This window comes from Ranitomeya imitator, chromosome 1 (assembly GCF_032444005.1).
Source record: "Ranitomeya imitator isolate aRanImi1 chromosome 1, aRanImi1.pri, whole genome shotgun sequence".
Taxonomy (NCBI): Eukaryota; Metazoa; Chordata; class Amphibia; order Anura; family Dendrobatidae; genus Ranitomeya; species Ranitomeya imitator.
The window spans coordinates 1,048,441,544-1,048,462,013 of record NC_091282.1 but is presented as its reverse complement, the minus strand read 5'-3'; the positions used below and the strand labels follow the sequence as shown (position 1 = coordinate 1,048,462,013).

At 42.6% G+C, this 20,470-nt stretch overlaps 1 protein-coding gene across 1 annotated transcript; it reads right to left on the bottom strand.

Moving 5' to 3' along the window:
- Positions 1-5,776: 5,776 nt before the first annotated feature.
- Positions 5,777-19,740, bottom strand: LOC138658276 (lecithin retinol acyltransferase-like). The gene is made up of 2 exons (XM_069745758.1): positions 19,139-19,740; positions 5,777-6,089 (listed from the first exon to the last, which is right to left on the bottom strand). The coding sequence occupies exons 1-2, from the start codon at positions 19,670-19,672 to the stop codon at positions 5,937-5,939; spliced, it is 687 nt and encodes a 228-aa protein (XP_069601859.1). The 5' UTR covers positions 19,673-19,740; the 3' UTR covers positions 5,777-5,936.
- Between the last annotated feature and the right edge of the window lie 730 nt (positions 19,741-20,470).

The window sequence follows — 20,470 nt, the reverse complement described above, 5'->3', positions numbered from 1 at the left end:
GCTGCGCTTGTCAGATCAGTTGCCCCTGACGGAGGGTTAAGCTACCTATTCCACATTACCCCTGATGAAGACGCTTCTTTAGCGACGATACGTGTGGGGGTCCAGTCCCCCCCAGCACTAGCACCTTATATTTGGCTACCGCATCGCTATTTGGCTCTGTTGCATTTTTAGGCTTCTTGGAGTATATTATCCATTCTGCTCCCGGACCTCTAGGTGATATATCTCTCTGTAACCTTGTGGTTTTCATTCCTGTATGACATAATTTGGCGGAATATGCACTTGTTTTGCTCCCTAGCATTCCGTTTGATGTGATTTTCTACACAGGGCAAATAGGTCTGGGATATGGAGCTTTAGCTTAATTTTTATACTTTCTTGTTAGATATTGCTTGATGCCTAGAGAGTATAGCTGGTAGCAGATGGGTATTTATTGGTGTATATGTTTATAATTATATATATATATATACATATATATATATATATATATATATATATGTATATATATATATATACAGTGGGGCAGAAAAGTATTTAGTCAGTCAGCAATAATGCAAGTTCCACCACTTAAAAAGATAAGAGGCATCTGTAATTTACATCATAGGTAGACCTCAACTATGGGAGACAAACTGAGAAAAAAAATCAAGAAAATCACATTGTCTGTTTTTTTAACATTTTATTTGCATATTATGGTGGAAAATAAGTATTTGGTCAGAAGCAAAATTTCATCTCAATACTTTGTAATATATCCTTTGTTGGCAATGACAGAGGTCAAACGTTTTCTGTAAGTCTTCACAAGGTTGCCACACACTGTTGTTGGTATGTTGGCCCATTCCTCCATGCAGATCTCCTCTAGAGCAGTGATGTTTTTGGCTTTTTGCTTGGCAACACAGACTTTCAACTCCCTCCAAAGGTTTTCTATAGGGTTGAGATCTGGAGACTGGCTAGGCCACTCCAGGACCTTGAAATGCTTCTTACGAAGCCACTCCTTCGCTGCCCTGGCGGTGTGCATTGGATCATTGTCATGTTGAAAGACCCAGCCACGTTTCATCTTCAATGCCCTTGCTGATGGAAGGAGGTTTGCACTCAAAATCTCACGATACATGGCCCCATTCATTCTTTCATGTACCCGGATCAGTCGTCCTGGCCCCTTTGCAGAGAAACAGCCCCAAAGCATGATGTTTCCACCACCATGCTTTACAGTAGGTATGGTGTTTGATGGATGCAACTCAGTATTCTTTTTCCTCCAAACACGACAAGTTGTGTTTCTACCAAACAGTTCCAGTTTGGTTTCATCAGACGATAGGACATTCTCCCAAAACTCCTCTGGATCATCCAAATGCTCTCTAGCAAACTTCAGATGGGCCCGGACATGTACTGGCTTAAGCAGTGGGACACGTCTGGCACTGCAGGATCTGAGTCCATTGTGGCGTAGTGTGTTACTTATGGTAGGCCTTGTTACATTGGTCCCAGCTCTCTGCAGTTCATTCACTAGGTCCCCTCGCGTGGTTCTGGGATTTTTGCTCACCGTTCTTGTGATCATTCTGACCCCACGGGGTGGGATTTTGCGTGGAGCCCCAGATCGAGGGAGATTATCAGTGGTCTTGTATGTCTTCCATTTTCTAATTATTGCTCCCACTGTTGATTTCTTCACTCCAAGCTGGTTGGCTATTGCAGATTCAGTCTTCCCAGCCTGGTGCAGGGATACAATTTTGTTTCTGGTGTCCTTTGACAGCTCTTTGGTCTTCACCATAGTGGAGTTTGGAGTCAGACTGTTTGAGGGTGTGCACAGGTGTCTTTTTATACCGATAACAAGTTTAAACAGGTGCCATTACTACAGGTAATGAGTGGAGGAAAGAGGAGACTCTTAAAGAAGAAGTTACAGGTCTGTGAGAGCCAGAAATCTTGATTGTTTGTTTCTGACCAAATACTTATTTTCCACCATAATATGCAAATAAATTGTTAAAAAAAACAGACAATGTGATTTTCTGGATTTTTTTTTTTCAGTTTGTCTCCCATAGTTGAGGTCTACCTATAATGTAAATTACAGACGCCTCTCATCTTTTTAAGTGGTGGAACTTGCACTATTGCTGACTGACTAAATACTTTTTTGCCCCACTGTATATATATATATATATATATTATTACTGACACACCCTAACTAGCTTAGTGCTCCATGGTATTTATTTCCAACTGTCTGGGGGGTTGCATGTAGCTTATCAGCCATGTGCCGTTTTTTGGGTTTTTAAATGTTATTAAATGTATGTCTTGCTCTGTTGTGCCTTTTTGTATAAATAAAGTTGTATATTTTTTGAAGGTTGATACCATTGATATGCATATCTTTCTTCTTGCTGGGTTTCAATTATATTTTTATGTTAGGCGCATTAAAGGGGTTGTCCAAGTTAATGCTGAGTCTGCAGTCATTCTATGTGACTGCAGACTTATGAATTCTCACAGTGCGCACTGCACACTGTCATGATTCTCTCCCGCTGGTGATTTGCATACATGCAATCACATGCTGACTAGACATCTGTGGCCTCACTCAATGAAAATGAAATGTGCTGTGAGAATTCAGAAGCCTGCAGTCACATAGAATGACTGCAGACTTTGATCTCAAACCTGGACATGTGTAATATCCTTACTGTCAGAATTCTTCTCTGCAGGTTCCATCACATGGCTACTTCACTCATATGCGATATTCATACTGATGGCCACGTGACAACGAGCTTTTCTTCCTGCTCCTCTCAGTTTTTCACTGAACATGGAGATAATTAGGGAGAGCAGTTCGTCAACACATGACCAAGTGTGTAAATCACATATGTGCTTGGGTGGGAGAGGCGCCAAACTGAATTCTTGCCCCAGGTGCCAGAAAACCTGCATCTTATGTGAAAATGTCCTAGTATGTGTAGATCTCTTCTCTGGTTGGCTGGAAGCCTATCTGGTAAAATGTGCAAATGCTAAAGCGACTGCAGACAAACTGATGAAAGAACTGGTCTGCAGGTATGGTGTCCCAGAAACCATAGAAAGTGATAGGGGCACACACTTCACGGGAGAAATAATGAGGGAAGTCATGCAGGCCCTGGGAGTACAGCAAGCATATCATGCACCATATAGACCACAAAGTAGTGGGAAAGTGGAAAGACTAAATGGGACACTTAAACTGAAAATTCAAAGGTCATGGCAGACACAGGAAAGAACTGGGTAGAGTGCTTGCCTCTTGCACTCTTTTCAGTCAGACACACTCAAAATAGAAAGACAGGCTTGTCTCATTTTGAAGTCCTGTTGGTAGTTTGCCAAAGGCTGGTTTGTACTTCCCACAGGTGCTACAAATGCAACACTGTGCTATGACAGCCCATGTCCAGGCCTTACAGAAAATACTTAATGTGGTGCATAAACATGTGTTTTCATCCATTCCAGATCCTAATACCAGTGCAGACGTACATCTGCTGAATCCAGGTGATTGGGTGGTCATACACAGACATGTGAGAGGGAGCCTACATCCACGGTTTGACAGCCCATTTTAAAGTCCAGCTGACCACATTCACCTCAGTGAAACATGAGGGAAAGCCCACCTGGATCCATGCCAGTCACTGCAAAAAGATCTTTTCACCAGCAGAATGACTGTTCTCCTAATCACCTTGCTGGCAGTGGTAGGATTTTTGCACCTTACAGAGACACTGGATAAACTTTTAAATGTTGACAAGGACAACAAACTTATTCAACATCTTGCTTTTCTTATAAAAGACGCGGAAGGACAAAAACTGCTGGACTGTTGGATCTGTACACACAGCCCAGTATCTGCAAGGACTATGCTGTACTTAGCCTTACCCCAGGAGCAAAGGAAGTTATTAAAGGTACCGTCACACTAGACGATATCGCTAGCGATCCGTGACGTTGCAGCGTCCTGGCTAGCGATATCGTCCAGTGTGACAGGCAGCAGCGATCAGGCCCTTGCTGTGATATCACTGGTCGGGGAAGAAAGTCCAGAACTTTGTTTCGTCGCTGGATCTCCCGCTGACATCGCTGAATCGGCGTTTGTGACGCCGATTCAGCGATGTCTTCGCTGGTAACCAGGGTAAACATCGGGTTACTAAGCGCAGGGCCGCGCTTAGTAACCCGATGTTTACCCTGGTTACCATCGTTAAAGTAAAAAAAACAACCACTACATACTTACCTACCGCTGTCTGTCCCCGGCGCTGTGCTTCTCTGCTCTGGCTGTGAGCACAGCGGCCGGAAAGCACAGCAGTGACGTCAGCGCTCTCCTTCCCGGCTGCCCGGCGCTCACAGCCAGAGCAGAGAAGCAGAGCGCCGGGGACAGACATCGTTGGTCACTGGAGAGCTGTCTGTGTGACAGCTCTCCAGCGACCAAACAGCGACGCTGCAGCGATCCGGATCGTTGTCGGTATCGCTGCAGCGTCGCTTAGTGTGACGGTACCTTAACACCACACTGCATGCACAATGAGATTTGGACTCAGATTTTCTAGGTTCCTTAAGGCTCTAATACAATATAGAGACTCCTTTTTAAATCCAGCCAATTGGCTTAGCGGCCTAGCGGGATGGATTATTTTTGGTATTTTACAGACTTGCATGCAATTTTTATTGTTTCATTTTGCTTATTATTTTATGTAGCCGTAAAAGCGCTAATATATGTATTACCTAAGCTATTGAAGAGTGTATGTTTTCTAAGGCTGTGCCATCTATAGTGTATTATAGACCCCGGATAACCACTGCTGACTGAGGAAGTGAGTGTCCACACTGAGGGTGGATGGGCGAAGCAGGTAGAAAGCCCCCTTGTGGGTACTAGACCCCATGAGACAGTAGCTCCTTTGTGGACATCAGCTGACCCGGTGGCAGAGGTTATACAATTTACAAAAGGGGGAAATTGATATAGAAGGGTTAATAGTTTGCCTTTAAGTGCCCTTTGCCTTTAATTGTTAGAATTACTAGAATCTGTTGATGCAGTAGTCTGATGGTCTCCTCTTCAAGGAGACTATACTTCTTATCATGTATGTTCTCAATAGTCAGCAACAACATGTTCTGGGCGCATGGTAAATAAAGTATGACCCTGGGTGATGGTGGGGGCTACATGAATTACATTGAGAGTTACATTTGTTGTAAATGGTATGAAAGACTGCCTCTTGCTGCATTACATCAGATAAAAGTGACCTGCTCACAGAATATGTGTGAGGTGTCCTTTGTCTCCAAGCGCGCTTGTAAAACTACTGGCGCAACCTCCTGATTTGGCCTCACTGGTGATCCGGCATGTCTGACATTGGGTCAGAACGCAAACAGCTACAACAGTTTTAGATGTCTGCTTTGCCTTAGCTGGCTATTAAAAATAAGGAAAACTGCACATCATTTTTTTAATTATGTATTTGATCTTTTTTTCTCGAATGAATTTTGTATTGCTTTTACGGTCATATTAATGTACTGTAACTTACTAACATGACACAAGAGGGAAAAATGACTCGCATGAGCTAGAAAACTCTTCCTCATCTGGAGTAGACAGTATCTTGATGATGCCAAGTCTTAGGATAATGAAAGATCGCTTGACTTACACTTATATTTATGTATTAAGACAATAACTTTTGGGATTTTAGCACTGTGGCTCCTCACAGCTTTTACAGCACTGGTGTTCCTGAGCAGGGAAGTGCAGGACAAACATTTCCACCTGAATGGATCGCTGGATGGATCCGAAGCTGGCTCAGATCCGCCGTCAGTCATCATAAAATAATAGAAGTATGCATATAATGGGTTCAGGATTTACCTACTATATGGAACATGATAATCAACAAGTATACTTTAATTTTGTAATTTTTCTTAATGTACAGTAGCTTTGTACATTGGAGTAGATAATACATGACTTGTCATACATCACTTTAACATTATAAATACAATACTTTACATTAGGCACTATTTACAGTTTGAGGATGACACTGCTTCTAGCTTGCCATCCACAGTGTGAACGTGATAAGAAGACAAGGCAGGGTCGTAGAAGGATCCAGTCCAAGACATAATGTTAACATAAGTCCTGAAGCAGCAGAAATAAACAAACTTCTCTGATCTCTGATTATCCTCTTCACGATCTCACAAAACTAGAAAATAAAGCAAATAAACTGTTAGGATGATATCCTATAATTTAACCTATATTATTTATCCAAAAATAACCTCTAAACAACTTTTCTTAAGTAACACACTTTTTTTTTTCTATTCATTCCTGTTTTTGTTAGCAATCGTGTGTAATGAGTGAAGGCTGCAAGAAAAAACTTGTGCAGTTTATGGGGAAAATGTATGACACGAATAAAACACTTAAAATCAGTTAAAAACAAATATCTTACTGAGATGGATATATAATACGCAAATTGCCTCTTCAGAGAAAAAGAGGACTTGAACTCTATAGCGCCACCTGTTGGAAGTAGCGATCCTACAAGTCACAATCAACCCTTTAACGAGTCTTGCAATATGACTTAGGATAAATGTCAAATCAGTATCTCAGTTCGCAGACACGGTGTTTCGGGCTGTTGGCCCTCGTCAGTGCGAAGCATGAGAACTGATTTGGCTAGGTGAGAGGCTCTGGACTGAGGTCTAAGAGGTTTGGTTTCTCCTTGTGGAGAGTGACATACCAGCTCTGGCTTGTCAAAGTAAGGAGGCTTATTCACCGTGCAATGCTCCTCTGGGAAATTAAATCCAAATAATGTATTTCCCTGGTTAAACCATATGTAAATAATTCCAGGGCCATGGGTAATTACTCTTGACGAAGCTGCTAGCCAACAGCGATACACATGGGGATCTTCAGCATCAGGCATTATCCTTCTCCCTGATATTTATTTATGCATTTATTTGTTCTCTTTATTGTATATTACTGTAATTTCTATTAATTCATATTTCTTATATACATATTCCTTATACAACCAACCTATGATTGTGTGAATTTAATATTAGCATTGTCATTTATTTGAAGTTTTTCTTTGTATGGTTTAATCAGGGTAATCTTACTGCTGCATCAGCACATGTTTGATGAAGGGGTAATACATTTTAACTGTTTGTTTTGTTTGCAGCTGTTATTATGGGTGTGCATGAGTTTTACCTTGCAGCTTTTTCCCCATATTATACTTCTGCCTTGGATCGTCCAGGTTGGTGGGGCAGGATCACCTCAGGAGCACGTGCAGCAGAAGATAGGAATATCTTTGACGCAAAAAGAAAGTGCGCTGTCCGCAAGGCACAAGTAGAATCTGGTGTACTGACCACATCTGCTTCCTTATGTCAAGGACACTCCCTGACAGAAGTTATGTCGCTTATCCATGTTATGTAAATAAAAGCTTATAACCTGACGTTAAATTCATCTATTGGTTGTATAAATTATTCTTTTGAAAGCGGAAACCCTCCGAAATGTGGTTTAGGTTAAGAAAATAAATTGGCATCAATGCAGAAATATTGATCAGTTAATGGACACAGAATGGTCAGATTTTAGCAAGACAAAAGTTTTGTTGCCTGGTCATATAATGCACCCAATCCTAGTTTACATCCTCACCTGTGCTCAGTAAATGATCGGTTAATTAGTGTGTGTGTATAAAAAGAAACCTAGCACCACTAGGACTTGAACTGCAACTTGAGCTCTGACAACATGCAAAAAATCCACCCTGTGACCAAAGCCTGGATTATCAAGAGGCTGAAGACCAGATCCACTGCAGAGGTGGCTGGCACCTTTAATGTGCCTCAGCGTCAAGAACTAAGAATTAAAAAAAGATTTGAAGAGACTGGAGATGTGTTTGACAAGCCCAGGTCCGGCAGACCCCGAAAGAGAACTGCTCAGAAGGAACGTTTGTTGGTTAGAAAATCCAAACAAACCCCTCTTCCACTGCAGCAGAGCTCAAACAGGCCTGGTCACCTCTAGTCCCTGTGTCAACTTGAACAGTTTGTAGGATTCTGCCTAGAAATGGCTTCCATATTCAAATCAGTGACCAGAAGCCAGCACTAAACAAAAGGCAAATAAAAAAAAAACGTGTGGCATTTGCAAAGTCCCACAGCCTGCTAAACAGATGGATGCTGGAAAAGTGGCAGAAGGTGGAATTCTTTGATGAATCTTCAGTAGAATTATACCGCAGCCGCTGCAAATATTGCAGGAGACCTACTGGAGCCCATATGGATCCAAAATACACCCAGAAAACCGTTAAATTTGGTGGTGGAAAGATCATGGTCTGGGGTTACATTCAGTATGGGGGGTGTGCGAAACATTTGCAAGGTGGAAGGCAATATCAATAGCCTAAAATATCAAGAAGTATTAGCTACCTCTTATATTCCAAATCATAAAAGGAGTCAAATTCTGCAGCTGGATGGTGCTCCATCTCATACATCCACGTCTAAAACAAAGTTCCTCCAGGCAAAAATGGTCAATGTGCTCAAGGACTCGCCAGCCCAGTCACCAGACATGAACATCATTGAGCATGTTTGGGGTAGGATGAAGGAGGAAGCTTGGAAGACAAAACCAAAGAATCTAGATGAACTACATCGAGGCATGCAAGACTACATTCTTTGCTATTCCTGATGACTTCATTAATAAAATGTATGAATCATTGTTGAACCTCATGGATGCAGTCCTTCAAGCTCATGGAAGTGACACAAAATATTAAATATGACTCGAACAACACCACAACTTCATTCACCAATGCTATGCAACATATATTTGTGTTTTAAGTTAATTATTTGTTTGAATATCACATTACTTTCTGTGGGTGACAAAACTTTTGTCTTGCAAAATTCTGACCATTCTGTGTCCATTAACTGATCAATATTTCTGCATTGATGCCAATTTATCTTCTTAACCTAAACCACATTTCGGAGGGTTTCAGCTTTCAAAAGAATAATTTATACAACCAATGGATGAATTTAACGTCAGGTTATAAGCTTTTATTTACATAACATGGATAATCGACATAACTGCTGTCAGGGAGTGTATGTGGGCGAACCTTCAGGGCCCGGATTGGACTCATCAGCCACCTCCGGACCCATAACTACTAAGGCTATGTGCACACATTCAGGTTTTTTTGCGTTTTTGTGTGGTAAAAACGCTATAAAAACTCATTAAAAACGCATACATTATGCATCCCATCATTTAGAATGCATTCTGCATGTTTTGTGCACATGATGCACATTACCGTGTCACACTAACACAAGCCGGCACCGGTCTCTTGATAACTAACTGTGGACACTATAACCCGGACTTTATTACCTCGAGCAGCTCATACTGCACTAGTGCCGTACATCCCACATCATGTCCAAGGGATGCTTCTATATCTTCCTTATGGAAATTGTTACTGAAGAAGGCCAAGTATTGAGGCCGAAACGTTTATTTTGATGAGTACAATAAATTACAAAAAACTCCATTTAAGTTGAGTGCCTAAGTTTATCTTTCACTATATATGGCTTTGGACCCTACTAAGGCACCATTTCCGGATAGTGCACGCGGTTTTCCTCTTTAAATCACTGACAGACTGAAACAGGTTTAGCTCAAAAATATCCCTGTATTTCACACCATACATTTTACGCTCGACTCGGACCATTTTCCCTATCTCTGCTGCTTAAAGACATCCCCACAGCATGATGCTGCCACCACCATATTTACCTGTGGGGCTAATGTTCTTGGGGTGATCAGCTGTGTTGGTTTGGCATAACGTTTACCTTGGTGGACAAAAAGTCCAATTTTGGTCTCATCTGATCACAGCAGCTTCCTCCACACATTTAGGGAGTCTCTCACATGTCTTTTGGCAAATTCAAAATTAGCTTAACAATTTTTGTGTCTAAATAAAAGCTTTTTTTTCTGCCCACTCTCCCATAAAAGCGATCTCTATGGAGTGTATGGCTTATTGTGTCATATGGACAGATACTCCAGTCTCTGCTTGAGAACTGTGCAGCTCATCAGGGTTACAATTGGTCTCTGTGCTACTTCTCTGATTAATGCCCTCTTTGTCCGGGTTGAGAGTTTTGGTGGGTAGCCCTTTCTTGGCAAGTTTGTTGTGTTGCCATGTTCTTTGCATTTGATGATAATGGATTTGATGGTGCTCTGGGGGATCATCGGAGAATGGGATTTTTTTTTTAATAACTCAACCCTGACATGTACTTCTCGACAACTTTGTTCCTGACTTGTTTGGAGATCTACAAGGTAAAAAACCTTAGTCACGAAGTGTATAGTTTAAGACAAACAAAGTTTAAGGCACGCTACACCTTGGGGTAATCAAGGTGTAGCGTGCCACGAGGCAGGACGACAGTGACACAGGTAATATGTACCGGGCAGTACGCCCATGAAGTCTAGAAGGCATATGGTCACTGGATACATTGGTAGCATGATTTATATCATGAATAGTGATCTATAGATGGAGACCTTTCGGGTTTTTCTTGACGGTTGTTTCCGCCGTACAAATAGGAGGATGGGGCACGGCTCCTATGTGCAATATGATTGTTTTTTCAGTACTGCACTGTTTGCACTGAGACATTGATCTCGGGTTTTTAGATATATCTCGATTATGGGGATTATGGGGATTAATTAATTGTGAAGAGCAGGCAGCTTTGTGCACTAAACTACATAGGGTCTCTGTATAAACACTACAAAAGGATATGGTTAAATTGGAAGGTCATATCTTTATTATCGTGATGATTGTAAGGGATATTTATCCATTGAGCTTTAAGAAATTATAAAATACATTTGAAAGAGTACAAACCTGTGAGTTTTGCCGCTCACCTTGATCGAGTATTTCATCTGATTGTGAGGCACTATTTTAATATTTGTATGTTTCATGTACAGTATGTTAATAAAGATTTTGTCTTAAACTATACACTTCGTGACTAAGGTTTTTTACCTTGTAGTCAATATGTTTACATTGATTTTGGAGTGTGGCCCATTGGTGACTTGAGGAAATGGGTTGGTGCGTCTTGTTCATTTTGTTTGGAGATCTCCCTGGTCTTCATGGTGTGGTTTGGTTAGTGGTGCTGCTGCCTCTTTGGCCTTTCGGAAAAGGTGTGTATATAGTGACACTTAGATTGCACACAGCTGGACTTCCTTTCACTAAGCATGTGACGTATGAAGGCAATTTCTTGCCCCAGACATTTTTACGTACTTCATCGCAAAAGGGTTGAATACATATGCACATACCAATTTTTAGTTATTTGATCTCATAAATTAAATTTATGCCTATGCTTGTCACTTCACCAACTTAGACTATTTAGTGCTGATGAATCACACACAAATTGGTTTACAAAAATATTTAAATACAAGTTGTAATGTAAGGTAACAAAATTGGTAAAAATCCAGCGGGGGGGTGTGTGTGTGTGTGAATTCTTTTCAAAAGCCACTGTAACTATGTAAGGCCAAGAGAACATTTGGGTGTGTGCACAGTATGTCGGTATGTGTTTCTTTTCAACTGTACAGAAAGTGCAACAGACTGCAATTTCCTATACAGAGACAAAGCAAAACAAAAATACTAATACAGCGCACTACACTTTTTTTGTACAATAGGACCATATGGACGATATGTGCCACCAGGGCCGCCATCAGGGCATTACGGCCGTGACTGGCGTATGGGGCCTGGTGGGCAGAGGGGGCCCACATCAGGCCCCGTCTCATCTGCCCATCGGGCCCAGGCCCCAGCGGCAGGTTTCAGACAGCACACTGAACCTGCGTCTGAGATGCAGGTTCCGTGCCCTCTGTTGCTTGCGGACCCGTCCGCAAGGGGCTAATTAAGGGATATTATTACTGCAGTGATTTATTTATTTTATTTTTTGAGGATACTGTTTTAAATGGGGGGGGGGCGATCCTGTTACGGCGTAGAGTGACACTATGTCGCTTTTTTTTCTTCATCTGCTGTAGTGTAGAAGTTGTGGAAAAAATTAAGCAATGTGTTCTGCAAGAGGAGCTCTAGATAACTGTGTTATTTCCTGCAGATACAAGTCCTGGCTGGAAGACGTGATGGCGGTCTGTGCTGGATGAAGATGGAAAGCGAGGCTGAAGGACTTCATCTAGAAATGTCACTGGTGAGTCAGTGTGTTACCTGTACATGGACACTGCATGCTAAGTACAACAGTTAAAGCTGCCAGCCAATCGGAGGCTGGCAGCGACGTCAGCGCGCAAAGACGTCATTCACCGGCGACTCCGCGCTGAAATGCCTGCGATGGACATCAGCGCTGGAGCCTGACCAGGTAAGGAGAAAGGTTTTTTTTTTTTTTTTTAACTGAATGCGGCAAGCCCAGGGCATGATAAAGACAATAGGGCAGGATGGGAGACACAGGGGCGTGATGGAGACACGGGGGCAGGAATGCAAACAAGGGGCAGGAATGTGAGACACGGGGCAGTAATGTGAGACACTGGGCAGGAATGTGATACACGGGGCAGGAATGAAAGCACAGGGGGCAGGAATGTGAGACACGGGGCAGAATGTGTGACACAGGGGGTAAATTGTGTGACACAGGGGCAGGATGGAGACAAATGGGGCAGGAATATAGGGCAGGATGGAGACAGATGGGGCAGGATGGAGACATGGGGCAGGATGGAGACACAGGGTAGGATGGAGACAAATGGGGCAGCAATATAGGGCAGGATGGGACAGGAATATGGGGCAGGATGGAGACAGATGGGGCAGGATGGAGACCAATGGGGCAGGAAAATTGAGCAGGATGGAGACAGATGGGGCAGGAATATGGGGCAGGATGGAGACAGATTGGGCAGGATGCAGACAGATGGTGCAGGAATATGGGGCAGGATGGAGACAGAATGGGCAGGATGACGACAGATGGGGCAGGAATATGGGGCAGGATGGGGACAGATGGGGCAGGATGGAGACAGATGGGGCAGGAATATGGGGCAAGAAGGAGACAGATGGGGCAGGATGGAGACATGGGGCAGGATGGAGACATGGGCAGGATGGAGACAAATGGGGCAGGAATATAGGGCAGGATAGAGACAAATGGGGCAGGAATATAGCGCAGGATGGAGACAGATGGGGCAGGAATATGGGGCAGGATGGAGACAGATGGGGCAGGAATATGGGGCAGGATGGAGACAGATGGGGCAGGATGGATACGATGGAGACAGATGGGGCAGCAGGATCATGGGACAGATGGGGAGATCATATGGGGGCAGAATGTGAGAACATATGGCTGGAGCCAGGAATGAGATACACGGGCCAGGATGGGGGATATTATTACCATAGGGGCTAATTAAGGGATATTATTACTGCAGTGATTTATTTTATTTTTTGAAGAAACTGTTTTAAATGGGGGGGGGGGGAGGGGGCGGTCCTGTTACTGCGTAGAGTGACACTATGTCACCTTTTTTTCTTCATCTGCTGTAGTGTAGAAGTTGTGGAAAAAAATAAGCAATGTGTTCTGCAAGAGGAGCTCTAGATAACTATGTTATTTCCTGCAGATACAAGTCCTGGCTGGAAGACATGATGGTGGTCTGTGCTGGATGAAGATGGAAAGCGAGGCTGAAGGACTTCATCTAGAGATGTCACTGGTGAGTCAGTGTGTTACCTGTACACGGACACTGCATGCTAAGTACAGATCTCCTGTGTATAATGGCACATAAGGTGATATTAGTATTGTGGTTTTTTTTTAAATTAATGATCAGTATTGCAGTATACAGTCACTATGTGGTGGTAATATGTGGTCTGGTCATGGTGCGGTGGTATTTGTCCCTTGTATGTGCTATTATTCGGTCACTGTGGTGGTAATATGTGGTCTGGTCATGGTGTGGTGGCATTTGTTCCCTGCATGTGGTATTATTGACCACCATGTGGTGGTAATATGTGATTTGGACATGATGCGGTGATATATGTTCCTTGTATGTGGTATTATTCGGTCACTGTGGTGGTAATATGGTGTCTAGTTATGGTGTGGTGGTATTTGTCCCTTGTATGTGATATTATTAGTCATTTTAAAAATAAATAAAAATATACCTAAATTGTATTGCATATTGTAACAAATTTTTAAAGGGAACCTGTCACCCCGAAAATCGCGGGTGAGGTAATCCCACCGGCATCAGGGGCTTATCTGCAGCATTCTGTAATGCTGTAGATAAGCCCCCGATGTTACCTGAAAAAGGAGAAAAAGACGTTAGATTATACTCACCCAGGGGCGGTCCCGCTGCTGGTCAGGTCGGATGGGCGTCTCCGGTCCGCTCCGGCGCCTCCTATCTTCTTTCCATGACGTCCTCTTCTGATCTTCAGCCACGGCTCCGGCGCAGGCGTACTTTGCTCTGCCCTCTTGAGGGCAGAGGATAGTACTGCAGAGCGCAGGCGCCGGAAAGGTCAGAGGCCCAGCGCCTGCGCACTGCAGTACTTTGTCTGCCCTCAACAGGGCAGAGCAAAGTACGCCTGCGCCGGAGCCGTGGCTGAAGATCAGAAGAGGACGTCATGGAAAGAAGATAGGAGGCGCCGGAGCGGACCGGAGACGCCCATCCGACCTGACCAGCAGCGGGACCGCCCCTGGGTGAGTATAATCTAACGTCTTTTTCTCCTTTTTCAGGTAACATCGGGGGCTTATCTACAGCATTACAGAATGCTGCAGATAAGCCCCTGATGCCGGTGGGATTACCTCACCCGCAATTTTCGGGGTGACAGGTTCCCTTTAATAGGTTACAGTAGCGTAGGGTCCGGCCAAAAGAGTCTGCCGTGTTGTGGTGGCAGATTAGAAAAATCTTTTGGCCAAATCAAAAGCTGTTGTTACATGTGTGATCTGGTGATGGGAACTGTTAGGGTATGTGCACATGCTGCGGATTTTGCTGCGGATCCGCAGCAGTTTCCCATGTGCTTACAGTATAATGTAAACCTATGGGAAACGAAATCCGCAGTGCAAATGCTGCGGAAAAAAACGCGCGGAAACGCAGCGGTTTACATTCCACAGCATGTCAGTTCTTTGTGCGGATTCCACTGCGGTTTTACACCTGCTCCAATAGAAAACTGCAGGTGTAAACCCGCAGCGGAATCCGCAATAGAAACCGCGATAAATCCGCAGGAAAAACCACAGCGGTTTTGCACTGTGGATTTATCAAATCCGCTGCGGAAAAATCCACAGCCCAAACAGATACGTGTGCACATACCCTTAATGTGTGATAGGTGAGTAGTGGAGTTTTTCCAAGAGAGAGCGGTGGGGCTGTGGACAGTTTGAGGGGTGGAGGCAGAGCTGGGGTGGAGCCTGGGCGGAGTCTCAAGGGGGCCCCAAAAATTTTGCCGTTATTGGGCCCCGAAATTCCTAGTGGCAGCCCTGTGCGCCACTATATAGTCGAAGCTTCCTTTAGAAACTATTATGCTGATGAAAGGTTGAGACACAGCATGCACTGAGCCTTATATTGACATTGCACTTAAGTTGTAGATGCAAAATAATGACAGTATTACTTCCCTGCAACAGCTCTGATACATTCTCCACAGTATGTTCCAGTACTAATATACACTCACCCTGGCACTACTGTAAGTCTGTAACAGAGAATTGTATAAATAGAAATTTCCAATACGTTTTCATCCCAAATGTTCCCTGTACCTAGTTAGCTTGGCTACTGACAATTAGCAGTTCTCCACGGTTACCTCGGAGACAGAGCAACAGACCTTTTCTGTTTTATGCAAGTCCCATTTTCCTCCCGGTTTTGCGCTACATAGAAATGTGGTGAATGCAGAAAACATGCATCAATGTAAAGCAGGGGTGGAGAATCTTTTTCTGCCAAGGGCCATTTGGATATTTATACCATCCTTCGGGGCCCGTACAAACTCCACCCACACAGTACATCCTGACTCTGGCACTGGTGTCAGGACGTAATCTTTCATTGCATGCCCTTCAGTGTTCAGTAGTGAACACTGCATGTGTGTGCTAACAGAGCAAGAAGAAATTATTGAACTGGTTGTAATCAAAATACAGCTCCCTGCCCAAGAATGCGGTCAATGAGAATCTGCTCAGGGGCCTGATAAAAGGTCATGGAGGGCCGTAAATGGCCCAGGGGCCTGAGGTTCCCCACCCATGACGTAGAGAGTGATAAGGAGAAAGCATTTTACAAACAGGAGTTTTTTTAGATCAAGGTTTACGTCTTATTATTCCAATCTCGGACACTAAAGCCCAGATTCATCTAGACCGATGATTTTTTCACAGGTCTTGGTGAAGTGGCGGGCTGTTTACAGACACTCTCGATTCATGAAGAGGTGCACTGCATGCCACTTAATGAAGCAGGAGCATGTGATGAGTAGAGTGCACCTCCATGCAACACCCCAGAAATTTTACTCCATTCCCTAACTGAAGTAAGATTTCTGGAGTAGGGAACGCCAAAGCTCATTATGAATCAAATGAACTGCAATGTCTATTTTGGTGGAGCTGGGAAAAACTGGCATGAAAATGCCAAATGTCACAAAATTTTTGCGTAACTACAAGTTGTGCAAAAACTTTGCTACTTTTCAAAGTAATTTACTTTAGAACTGTGGCAAAATTACTTTGAAGAATTGTGTCCTAAGGTCAAATCCTCAAGCTATGCCATAAATGTCTGATAGATGCAGGACCCACACCAATCTCTAGAACGTGGAGTTTCTGAATATATCAGAGGAGGCCTACTTGGTTGTTCTTGAAAACTCCCAAAGAAATTAATGAAGAGAGAGCACTGCTCCATTCACATCTACCATGAAATATGGGTCCCACATCTATTAGTAATTTATGGTACACCCTCAGGATATGCCATGAATGTCCGATATGGTCATACCACTTTAATCCTGAACTCCATCACTTTGTGTAGCCCCATTTTGGCCATTACCTCTCAGTACAGTGGACACTATTGTCAGTGATGTGATGTGTAGCCTATTGTAACATCACGTGATGGCAGTAGCCAATTACAATAAACAGTGACATATTGTAAGGACATACAAAAAGTATCAGTCCATAATATACAACACCACAACCACCTAATATTAACACACCACTCCTTCAGAACTGTGTCTTATGCACCTATAAATCCATAGTCTAAAATTCCAACAAGACACCTGTGCTAACCCCAGTGTTGTGTTTGGGCAAAGTAAATATTCATGTTCAGTATCAGGCCCTATATTATAGTCCTGTCATCTACTGTATAGGCTCTGAAACTAGACTGTGAAAGAGTTGGCCCAGATTTTGCAATAAAAGTACAGAGCCAGGCAAATGTTTATAGTGTGAAGTGTTTTACGAGCAATCCATGGAGCGTCTACAGAAGCTAGCTTGTAATAGTAAAAAAAAAACCCAAAACCTTGAAAAAAGAAATACTGTCTAACTTTACAAAAACAAAAAAACTTCTCTGCTAAAAGCTGCTTTATTTGGCTACTTAATGTGGTTACTCATATATTTACATATGAGGGAGAAATAAGAGGATTTGTGAAGTTTTGTTTTGGTCTGACTCGGTACAGAGATTCTAGGGGAAAACTAAAACCATAATTAATCCCATATTTTCCTACAGAAGTGGTTTTGGCATCAGTTATGATGTGATGTCTCTCTGTGCCAGTCAGAAAAATGCTGCATGTCATATATCGCTCTCTGACCATAGATTAGACAAAGGTGAAGTGTAAACCTACCCCCGAGAACAATAATATAAAGTTATTTCCTACTAAATTACCAATCTACAATCTGCCCTACTGCCTGTATAATCAACTGGCAGGGGATACAAATTGCCCACTGACTTACTCATAAAAAAGAGCTTTTGTTCGGAGAACTACAGTAGGATGTTCGGAAATGGATTCATTTTTGTGGAGAATTAATAAAGACGTTCTCCAAGGATGCTCACCGCCAGCCTGCTCTTGGACATCTTGTTTTGTGAAGTTGTACTTGACTTCTTAACTTCACGTGTGGTGTTAAAAAAAACAAACATTTTATACATATTTGTACTGAAACATTCTGTACTGAAATAATCAGAATTCATTGCACAGTCAGGAAGAAGCCCCACAACTGGACAGAAACAGCAGCATACCTATAGTGTTTCCAGGGAATTTGCTAAGACAAGGATTTTGCTATAGAAGAATCTAGCGCTGATTTACTAAAAAGAAAATCTGCTGCAGAAATCTGACTTTCGAGTTTCTGACGCTGTCAATTCACACTCACAGATTAGCCCAATTCAGCCAATCCGCATGTGGCTACTCGCCTCCGTTTCTACAGGGAAATCAATGTAGGAAGTGACAAGTACTTCATTTATTTAGTTTTTCCGTGACTAGGATTTCTATTTGAAATTAATGGGTGGAGGTCTGATGTTGAAGCCTATTTCGTCCATGAGTGAAAAAAAAAAATCTATGGTCATATCTTAAAAAAATTAACCACTTTGCTCCATAATATTTGTTTGCCAATGTGGCCCCATCAACTATTACCGTGGGGTTAACTCTCCCAAAAGTACTCCCTTGCACCGCGTTTCCCATGATTGCTGGTCGATAGAGTGAGCTAAATAATTTTTTACCACTGCTAACAAGGTACTCAAATCTTAATGTTTCTCCATGAAACTAAGCCAACTATCCTAGCTTTTTACTCTACAATATGTGGTCTATTAAAAGCACAATGAGAACAAAGGGTGAGTAATCCATGGAGACGTCCTTTGCTTGTAGTATTTGATGGTGGTGGTGCAATAAAGACCCAACGTTATTACCTATGCCCAGGAAAGTCTAACTGAGATATAGAGGTGAAAATTGTAAAAAGCTGGCCTTCTCCACTGTGCATTTCAAAAGTATTTCTACTTCTTTTATTGCTGGCCATTACCAGACTCAGAATACAGTACGCCTTTACTGCTTATAATAATTTTTAAAGAAATCTTAAAGATTGCAGATAAATATCTGAATGAAATGTCATGAATACACCTCCACAAGTTTTCCTGGAAAGTGAATTGAAGTTGTGGAGACCACTGGATATGTTTTGAGAATTACAACACACTAAATCCTTCACAATAATATACATTAAAGTTTTCACACCATGAGAAACAGCAGCATACTGTGTAAATTGCTTCAACCCACCAGAAGCCGCCATTCAGGCTCTCATCATTGGGTCGCTTAGCTAGCTCACAAACCTCTCAGTAAATGAGTGTCTTGCTGGTCAGTGTCCATTCATTTCTTTATATATAATAGATTCAAACGTCACAAAGTTTTCAAGCTAGAAAATAAAATGGATCATTATAGTTTACCTTATCGGTCTGAAAGCTAACCGGAAATCCGTATCTGCAATAAGTGACAAAGTGCTCGCAGTTATCCCACAGCAGGCTGTATGATGTGGCCCCCACAAGTTTCTCAGCCCGCTGGGCCACTTCTTCATTAGAAAGAGGTTTTGTCTTGAAACTCATGTCCATGTGATTAACTATTATACTTCCTCCATAGGCAAAGTCTTGTACAGTGTCCACCCTTATGCTGGCCACCTTAGCCAGGACGCCCAGGATCAGCCTTTTGTTGGTGACAACTTTCCCAGTTAGATACTTGTCTTCTGAAATTGCCGGGAGGATATCAGGCATCAAATGGGCAACCTTGTTATTTCCCAAGTAGATCCCAAAGTGGACAAACAAAGTCCTGGGGACCTCCAACAAATCTCCGCGCTTAAAAAAAGATGAATCCTGGTAATGGGAATCACCCTGAGCCTGTTCCCGCATGCTAAAGAGCTTAAAGTTGGTGACCAAAGATACTTTATCAAGGAAAAGTACCAACAAGTCTAACAGAGAACTTTTCATCTTGTCACTTTTTGCTTTCAGCCTGTCTGCTGTAACCGAGACCTAAAGTTGTGCTTTAGGAGAGATGCTCTGGGCTCTTGGATTTGAAGGATATTTATAAGGTTTCTGTGTTTTGCAGTGACATCATAGCACAGTGGTCACGATTGGCTGTAAGGAATTTGGCAGCTGCCAGAGCGGTTTGCTAAAGTATCGCTGGAACAAGCCCTCTAGACATAAACACTCAGCCGGCAACAGCAGTTCTCTGGTAGCCCTCTGAAGAGTAAATTCAGAAAGCAGGCACTCCCTATCCTACAACACGGATTTTCCAGAGGGGATAACAGGCTGATTCATGAATGAAGCTTCACAACTTTTCTTTTTTTTATTTTTTTAAAGTAAACCTGGAGGGCTTAAAACTTCTTTCCATTTCCTTCTTATTTTGACTGTTTGGTCATCCATATTTGCAGAACATAAATCAGACTGGCTGACTTTTATTATTATGCTTATACAGGCAGGATTCTCACAACAAGTTGCCAGCCATTCTACTGCATGTTACAGAGATGTAGGTGAAATGTGACAGAACTTACTCTACCTCTACGTGGTGTTTTTCTTACAAGAGAATATTGTGCCCACCCTCACCAAGCTATGTAGATTGGGAATCAAAAAGCTAATAAACCTTCACATATTTAATTCTATTTATACTGGATTTAATGAGATATTCCCATCTTTTATCCATATAATGGGGGTGATAACAAAATGCATTTTTGTCCTATGCAGAAGGGATTTGGGACTTACATAAAGCTTACTAAAATACTGTAAAGG